The sequence below is a fragment of the Magnolia sinica genome, chromosome 2 (assembly GCF_029962835.1).
Source record: "Magnolia sinica isolate HGM2019 chromosome 2, MsV1, whole genome shotgun sequence".
NCBI classification, from domain to species: Eukaryota; Viridiplantae; Streptophyta; class Magnoliopsida; order Magnoliales; family Magnoliaceae; genus Magnolia; species Magnolia sinica.
This window is the reverse complement of record NC_080574.1, coordinates 26,099-35,945: the sequence shown is the minus strand read 5'-3', so window position 1 is coordinate 35,945 and position 9,847 is coordinate 26,099. Positions and strand designations below refer to the sequence as shown.

Genomic DNA, 9,847 nt, shown 5'->3' with positions numbered 1-9,847 from the left:
TTGCTAAGGTCCACCCTCGATAAATGTATTGAATCTATGTTGGTCCAACGAGCGGGTTCGCTGTGGTACTCACCTTGTTGCATGTATTGTATATTCATACTGTCCATCCTATTTGACAGCTCATTTTAGAGCACGGACCCAAAAGTAAGGCATATCTCGTTATCTTGGTGGACCAAATGTTGACAGGAGGGCTTACCCACGTTGTCCAACGTGTGGTCCCCACTTAGGATACGGTCATGACACCCACCTTAATGTGTATGTTTTATACGTGCTATACATGTCTTACTAGTCCATTTTATGTGTACAGGAGTTTGGCTCTTAAGTGAGCCATGCCACATGGATATTTAAATCTTAGGATTTCGATGACTCAATCAGCCCAAATTAAGTAAAGGATTTGGATCACTTTGCATGGATTGTTGAAACATGGGCCTTAAAATATGATCACTTAAATGGCCCAAATTATATAAAAGGGCTCATGTCACTTAAAAAGATGTAGTAATATGAATAATTTAGATCACTCCAAACAACCAAAGCATTCAATTGGATCACTTCAAATGGGCCAAGCATTTTAAAAGGATCCCATCACATCTAGTCTAGTCCTCCTACATGACATTTTAGCATCATTACATCTCCTCTTAACCTCTTTCTCCTTTACACATTCTTTGGATATACGCTCTATGACTTGTCGGAATTTCAAACCCTGTCGCATTAGAAATCCACTATCTAGTTCTATTTTTTACATCCTATTATTTTATCTCCTAAGATCGATATTACCACACGAAGTGGAAACCATACACGTACGGGTAGAGAGGATGTTTAACACCTTCACTTTCTGTTAATGAGGTCCCTTAATTGGAGTTTTAGTTTGCAGATCAGGAGTTAATTTAAAGTAAGAGAGTCTTCAGATTCTCTAGCTTTTATAGATTCTACAGGTTCTAACCGACTGCGGAATTTTGAGCTAATTGACTAGTGGCGACTGCAAGTCTATTACACTATCAATCCAAATCAGCCCAAACATCCTCAAAACAAAGATAAAAAGCATGGGTGCCGATTTCCATTGTTCACAAGTTCGGATCACTTAAAAAGAGCTAGTAATATGAACGATTTGGATCACTCCAAACAACCCAAGCATTTCAAAATGTTAGCTCAATTGAATCACCTTGAATGGCTCAAGCATTTCAAAAGGTTGGCACATCTTACATATGAGACAATTCCTATAAATAGTTCACATCACTAGAAGCGCGTGAGTGATTAATTGTTTTGGTCACTGTAAAGGGACGCAACTATAAGAATGTTTTCTATGAGTAAAAATGGAATAAGAGATATTAATGATTTAGATAATTGAAATTGGGCTGATTGTGTGGGACTCATTCACTCAATTGTCTCATATGGTGAAAATACAACTATAGATTCGCTGAGTTTTATATCGCATAGACTATTTGCATCATTGGACATGGAGCTTGATATAATATTCATGGTTGATATTAGTGGCATATCAATTAAACCAACATGACTATAAAACATTTTCTTAGATTATTAAACATGAGCCTTGCCATATCAATTAATTCGGATCACCAAAAATAGCCTCAACACTACCAATGGTTTGAATCATTAAAACGGACTATGTTATGTAAATGGTTTGAATAAATTTGTTTGGATTGTTGAAACATGGGCCTTAGCATATCAATTGATTTGGATTACAGAAAACGACCTCAATAATACAAAGGGTGCAGATTACTAAAATGACTAAAATTTTATAAATGATTTGAATCACTAAAAAAGAAACACCAATATGAACAATTTGAATAAAAGATTAGCCCTAAACCCTAAACCCAAGCTTTTTAAAAGATTAGCCCTATTAAATTACTTCAAATGGCCCAAGCATTTTAAAAAGTTAACCAATCCTACAAATGTTTGGTTACCGAAAATAAAACCATTTCTACAAATGGTTTGAAAATACCCCCAATTACATTAACCTTTTGCATCACTAAGTATGAGTCTGATCAAATGACTGACGCATGTGGCCTAATCTATTATTTTAACATTGGATCTCTAAAAGACTTTGCGTAACTCATAGATTTTGGTGCATGTGGCATCGAACAATAGTTGTTAAATAGCTATTGATATGAATGGTTTGAATTATTGAAAATGGGCCCAATTATATGTGGGCTTCTTCATAATGCAAGACCATAGCATGCCCGAAGGCAATAAAAAGGAAACCAGAAAAATCAGTTACATTGTTTACAAGAGCAAAAGTAATATGTTGCTAATATGACTTAATTGCATTGGTGATATTTTATTCTTAGAGATAGAAGAAAAACTTGCAATGTGAAATTCTAAATTATACTGAAATTGGAGTAGTAAATCCATCTCAACACTCGTCTAGCACAAGAGTACACAACCTATTTGCGCAAAGTTCTAAAACTGAACCAAAAAATGAAAAGAAAAGAAAACATTCAATAAGTGAAACGACCATTGACATAATACATTAAATAATGACTGGGACCATAAACTAAAATTACTCAATGCGGCAAAATACATTAAACAATCGAGGAACTATGAATCTAAATCGCTCAAAACAACAAAGTACATTAAAAAAATGGATATAAGATTCTTGACTAGGTTACCAGAAAATAGGGCATTTCGACATTGGTAATCCATGAACCTAGATCAATCACACAGCAAAATGACAGTTCTACATAGATGACCCATGAATGCAGACTAATCAAAAAGTAAAATAACGGTAAAACAAAGAGTTAAAATACAACATTAACATCTATCAAGAGTAAAAGAGACTAAAAAAATGCATCCACATCATTCAAACAACAAAAGTATGATAATAAACTCAATAGAACACATGAATCAAATTCACTCAAACAACACAATATAGTGAACCAAGAGACTGATGAATACCCGAGTGGTCAGATTCTGTAAGAATGGGGAAACTATCCAGGTTGGTTGAATGTGTGTTCCCACTCGTTAGGTGCTTACAATGGTGTTTGGGTATTAAAAGTTTAGGGTGTTACATGCCCCTATTCCCTCTAGGCAGGGGCTATGTTGGGCCCACCGTAATGTATGGGTTTTATCCGTGCTGCCCATCAAATTTTTTCAAATCATTTTCGGGTTTCATCCCAAAAATAGGTAGATCTGAAGCTCAAATGGGCCACACTAAAAGAAAAAGTGGTGACAATGATTTGAAACCCTAAGATGGGTGTCATTATCACCACTACTTCTAGTGTCCGAGTTTGGAAGAAGAAGAAAGAAATAAAACACAGAAAAGAAGAGGAGAGAAGATGAAAGGGATTTCCGATCTATCAAATTCACTCAAACAACACAATATAGTGAACCAAGAGACTGATGAATCAAAACCATTTGAATCCCATTGGGACCTGGCTAAAGATGGACAGTCCTGCATGAGGCTGGTGGGCTCACATTGGTAATTTTGTTTTATCTATGCCATCCATTTGGTAATATCCCAGGAACCAAAAACAAAGAAGGGAAAAAGAATAAAAATTCAAGATCGAGATCAAAAACCCACCTGCAAATGACTTTCTACTTCATTTTTGGTCCGCTCCTTGACCTTCATCGGTTCTCTGATCTTCTCAGGAGTAGCAACTGAACAAAAATAATAAATTATAAATACCATAGTCCAAAAATTCATATTCATGGAAAGATCAAATTTTCTGTGAATTAATTTAAAATTTTACATTTTCACAGATTCAAGAAAGCACTGCATAAAAGAAAATATTTTAATTGCCCAAGATGAATCACCTCATGAACCCCTAGGCCTAACCTTTTGGCTTGATCTAACAGGGTCACTATTTTTCAGTATGGAAAAAGAGACATTTAAAGGATGCAAGCATGATTTAAAGCACTCAAACTGAGACCAATAAGAAAAGATAACCCGAAAGTAGAGTTACCTCCTTTGCATCGTCAATATCTGAGCCATTAGATAGGGATGTGCTAATGACTTTCTTGACAACGGTTTTAGTTTTCTTAGTGCAATCAACATTTACAAAACCAAAACTAATTTCCTTCCCCACAAGTTTCATCTTTTTCTTTTTTATCTCCTCTGCTTCATCATCTGTAGAATAGTAACATAAACAACAATATAATGTTATAATCAAATGCTATCGCCCTAACATTATTCTATAAAAATCAATACAAAAATGGCTTCAAAAAAAGATGTTGAATAGGTATGACCGTTTATGCATCTACTGTAAAGGTTCAACAGAAATATCATACATGAATTGGTAGGAAATAAGCAAAGGATAATGCTCAAATCAGTACTTGAGCCAACCCTTCCAACAGCAAGAAAGATGTAGTTTGAAAGAAAATCAGAAGCTAATTTTTGCAAATACAATCATCCACGGTTGTGATCCATTTCAGAATAGTTGTAGCTTACAAAAAGTCTGCCAGTACCATAGGCACCAGAACAAATATTCACATCCAGTGGATGCCAGTATTAACATCAAACATGCATAGTAACCAGATTTCAAACAAGTATCCCCCACAATTACAGATAGGGGTACCCGGGTCTCCTCGCCAGTGCGTAATCCAGTAAATATTTGAAAGGAAAATGCTAGCACAAGCAATATTAAACATATGTAAACAAAAAAAAAGTTATAGGGATCTATGTAGTGGATCAAATAGTGTTTTCCCATGTGGGCAGAGATGACAATGATATAGCAGACATATATGCCAAACAAGGAGCATCAAGACAATATATTGTTTGATCTCATAGATACCTAGGTGATACGTGTTTGTTGTGTGTAAGGTGTTTATGTTAGCCAGGCCAAGATGATGCTGGCTGGAATCTGGATTAACGTCCTGTTGTAGTCTTATTTTAGTTCCTTAATAAAAGTTAGTTTTAGGCGATGCTAGCTGGACTAATATCTTGTTGTTCTCCTATTTTAGTTTCTTAATAGAAGCTAGTTTATCTTTCCAAAGAAAAAGGAAGAAGAAGAAGAAGAAGAAGAAGAAGAAGATTACTCATATGATATTACAACAAGGAAGATAAAATTAGTCACATAATTGAATTAGAGGAGATATTCGATACATCTGATGATCCATCATTTGTGCATGCAGCCACTGTACATGCAGCAAACATGTGCACGTCTATCCAAAGCTTCCAATCCTAGGCCTAGTTCTAGATGTTGCATGATTCAAATATTATGTTGAACGAAACCATCTGATTGGTGATTGTCAAATGGACTCTAAAATGAAAATTAAGGAATGAAGCAAATTCAAAGAATAAATTTCCATTAGTCAGAGGTTAAAACTTACAACTTCCCAAACAATCTGAATTTGAGGCCCTGCCCTGTCTAAAGATCCATGATTTGAGTTTGGATCAATACATGTATGCCGCATGTCGTGCATATGGATCATCATTCGCCATCCTCTTCCAAAGTATCAATGAATTTGACTCTTCACCATATGGACCAGACTAGTTTACTTTAAATGGAAGAAAATATCTTGAAAAAATAAAGAACCATTATAATCGCATCTTGAAGTTTTTATATATATATATATATATATATATATATATATATATATATATATATATATATATATATCTATATATATATATATATAAAATATTTTATTTTTTGTTTTTTTTTGGTAGACTACCTTTCCTATCCGAGGTCGCTCCTTCAATTTGGAGAGCCTATTCCGAATGTGTGAGACAACTCCCTAGCATTTCAATGTGTTTGCAACATCAACAAGCCTCAGTAGATACTCTTCTTTAGTCAACGAAAAGGATCTCTATAAAACAATGCCCATCCATAAATGCATATTCCTTCAAAATATGAAGAGAAACATTGGAAGATCAAACAATTGCAATCATGAAAATTGGACTTTAGAATAATCATATATTTCTTTTAGCCAGCATGGTAATCTTTCAACATATTTGAAAGTTCTGAAGAAAATCAGGTAATGTTTGTTTTAATATCCGCTTGCATTCAAAGCATACTTCACAAACCTAAAAACTTGACTTAATTCAATGTTCAGTAGGGTTGTACTTTCTCCACATCAATCAAGCAAGCAATCAAAAGAATCTTTTGAATTTCATATATACAATAAAATGAAATAGAAAGGAGGGCTTGTTTGTCTTCTGTACAAAGTGAAAGGATCAATGGATATACAAAGGTCTTTGGTGTGGCGGGTCAGGTCATTCGAACGCAACCTATTTACAGTTCAGTGGGTCAGGTCAGGTTGGGATTGTGCTTGGTGAATTTTAAGTTTGGTCGGGCCACATGGTCATGGGTCATGAGTTAGGATTGGGCTAAAATGCTTGGCCCTTTTAGTAAATGGGTTGGGCATGGGCTGACGCTGAACAGGGCCAAACTTGACCCACTGCCACCCCTCTAAGGAGGGTGGCAAATGGACCATGCTTGAGCAGTGGCCACCACCAAATCCAGGCATATTTAGGATTATTACAGGTTCACAGAATGGATTGAGTTTAAAACCTAACTAGTAAATAGGCCACACCCTGACCTGAATTTTACCCATGGTTAAAAGATAAACCTATGGACTGATGTGCATGTTTCTGGACTCCAACAAATCTAAACGTGGCCAAAATTTGCAATGCAAACAACTGCACAACACCATCCCTCCCAACAGGATAATACCCCAAAATATAATGATGTTGCCACTGGCATGGGAAAAACAAAAATTACCACCAAGTACTGAATTTGAAACAAAGAAGATGAACTTATTACAGGTTCACGGAATGGATTGAGTTTAAGACCTAACTAGGCCCACACCCTGACCTGAATTTTACCCATGGTTAAAAGATAAACCTATGCTCAAAAAACATAAAATTACTGATGTACATGTTTCTGGACTCCCAACAAATCCAAACTCGGCCAAAATTTGCAATGCAAACAACTGCACAGCACCATCCCTCCCAACAGGATAATTCCCCAAAACATAATTGTGTTGCAACTGGCATGGGAAAAACAAAAATTACCACAAAGTACTGAATTTGAAACAAAGAAGATGAACTTACCACTGAAATCAAAGGGAATGCAAGATAATGCTTCAATCAACTGGTCACTACCTTACACTCACCTGCACATAAGATAACTGTAGAAACATTGGGTCTGCAAAATATTCTTTTTGGCAAACAAATAGACTCAAGAGAGTGATAAAAATGATTACTGTTGCCAAGGTCAGGTGATTTAATTAGTACCAGTGACAACTTTTCTGCTTTCAAATATATTGAAACTAGATGGTGCTGAAAGCTTGATGATCCCTGCGACTTCCTGAAGCAGATGTAGTTTTCATCGTTAAGAAATAGATCCAACATTTTTTACAGAAAAAAATTGCAACGTCCATTAAAATATAAGAATGCAGTGACAAACAATAAATTTCACGTGGGAGGCATTACTTGAATACATACATTGTTAAAACATCCACACATCTGTAGAATAATATGATTGTCAATGACTATGCTCCACTATATATTATTCAAAACTGCAAAGTGATTAAAGCCGGAAGGATTTAACCAAACATGGCATAAAATAGTATTTGTGAAGCAACCAAAAATAGAACCAGAACCCATTTACAGTGAATGTCAGAAAACCTCTAAAGAAAAAAGGGGGGGAAATGTTTAGAAGTACCTTGATAGCATCAGCAACAGTTGATGCCATGTTGTATGTAATTTCTTTAAACATCTCATCCAAGAAAAACACTATGGTTGTAAGCTTTCTACCAGTCAACAGAGCTTCAATCTCTTCATGTGCATGAATTGCTTGCCTAGGTCCAACCTTCATAGAAGGTTTCAGAGCATCCCCTGTATTCAATGCAAGGGTTTGGATTTCAGGATCAACATTCACCCCATGGGCTACACAATGAACATTCTCAGATAAATATCCCCAATATCCTTACTACGAAGCATGGAAGATGTGCACAAATACATTAATTCCTATGCCTTTATCAACCATTGCCTGTTGAAATAAACAAACCAACAATAGAAATTGAAACAAAGAAACCTATGATGAAGAAAGAGCATGCACAAGAAGGGAATCTGCTCGCATCGATGACTAGAACCCAACAGATAGCAAAGAGCATACCTATCAGGATTATTGCGGGTTTGCTTTGAAATCTGCACAAAATGTTCATCAAGGAGTTTCAGGCGCTTCATAGTTTGCTTATAAACTTTCCTAGCATGCCCAATCCTCTCTTCTAACTCAAAGGAGCCACCCTATCCAATGAATTGACTCCCATATACGTCAAGATAATCTGGAATAATTTGATTGAATGACTTACCAGGTCATTGTTTATCTCAAATAAAGAAGTTGGGATAGGATCCTGTCAGAATTTTAGCATATATTTCGCCTAAGCTATGCACCGAATACAACAATAGTCATGAACATGACTATAAAGACCTTTAAGAACAAAACCCTTTTTTTTCCCTTGAAAGTTCAAAAATCTAAAAGCCCTATGGCAATGTAAACCACCTTTATCCAGGTATTCTCAAATCAATGACTGCAGTGAAATCAAATGGAGCAAGCAGCCCTTGGAAACACCGCATGTCCTCCAAAGTAAACTTCTCTTGAACTTGAGGGCTGACAGATCATTTAGAAAACAATCCACGTCTTCCAGCAGATTGGATCTGCTTTTACATGGATCTCAAAAATCCCTCTCCCTAGAGAAGAGCAAGGTGATAGAAAGAACCAATACCAAAGCACTTAGTTTAAGGATGCACAAATGGAAAAAGAATAGGTAAAGAAACAAATATGCCTGGAAACAATTCAAGAATACATCACTCAGAAACATGGGTGTAAAATTTACGACTGGACTTTTGTATTAGCACCAGTGTTTTAAATAGCGAATGAATAGCATATAGCATATCATTCACACCAATGTCAACTAACGGGATTTTATGAAGAAATCAGTAGCATGATAGTAATGAAACATAATGGTTTGTTTAGAGTATCCTTGTTGCTTTATCATTTCAGAAAACACATGATATCTACTTGTGAGAAAATATCCTATCTTTTCCAAAAAATATCAAGGGTACTTTGTTATTTTCATTATCAGATTATGAAATTCTTTTTCCTTATTTTATTGTAATTTTGTGAAACATCAATAGTACTTTTTCTTATGTCTTTTTTCCTGAAAAGCACGTGATATTTGAAGTAATCATAATTGCTTCATCGGTTCATGTATTCACTTTCTGGAAATGTTTGACCTGTTGGACATAGGCCAGTGGGGCCCATTTGTGAGCAATCACTAGTGGGTACATCCCATGTTTTCTCCAGTCTCTTCCTTTGAATTAAATTTCAAATTCAATTATGAATTTGATTTTTAATTGATGATAGGGATTTGATCGGATTATTTGGCCTTATCCAATCCCACCCAAACTCTCTTTCCTTTCCTATATAAAGCGATGCACTTCTCTCGTGAAAGGCATTGAGTCATACGATAAACCGAGAGTATACAGAGAGATATTGTGTGCGCTATAGTCTGTTCATTTTAGCTTGTCCTTGGGACGATCTGATCCATAGATCACAATCCGGGGCCACTATATACTATAGGATCAGAGGTGTGAATAGTTCCATATGCTCCAGTAGTAGATAGGCGGGCCGTTGAAGCACCGTTCTTCTACTTTGTGAGGGTTCCAAACTTTGTGTAGACCGTCAGATCTTGAGGGCTCACCTTCCGCGCTTCCCAACAGTGGTATCAAAGCAAACTCAACGGCGGATCTCCGATTTATAATTTTCATCTAAAAAGGTAAGTGGCCCTTTTTTAAAAAAATTATTGGATTCATGCTCCGGCTTTTGAAATGTATAAGATCAGTGTGCACTGTTACTCTTGATATGCAAATATGCACCGAATG

The 9,847-nt window shown here is 35.9% G+C and overlaps 1 protein-coding gene across 1 annotated transcript; it reads right to left on the bottom strand.

Annotated features, from left to right (window-relative positions):
* Positions 1–7,184: 7,184 nt before the first annotated feature.
* Positions 7,185–8,629, bottom strand: LOC131237981 (kinesin-like protein KIN-14I). The gene is made up of 3 exons (XM_058236113.1): positions 8,079–8,629; positions 7,626–7,849; positions 7,185–7,268 (listed from the first exon to the last, which is right to left on the bottom strand). The coding sequence occupies exons 1-3, from the start codon at positions 8,125–8,127 to the stop codon at positions 7,185–7,187; spliced, it is 357 nt and encodes a 118-aa protein (XP_058092096.1). The 5' UTR covers positions 8,128–8,629.
* Positions 8,630–9,847: the final 1,218 nt, after the last annotated feature.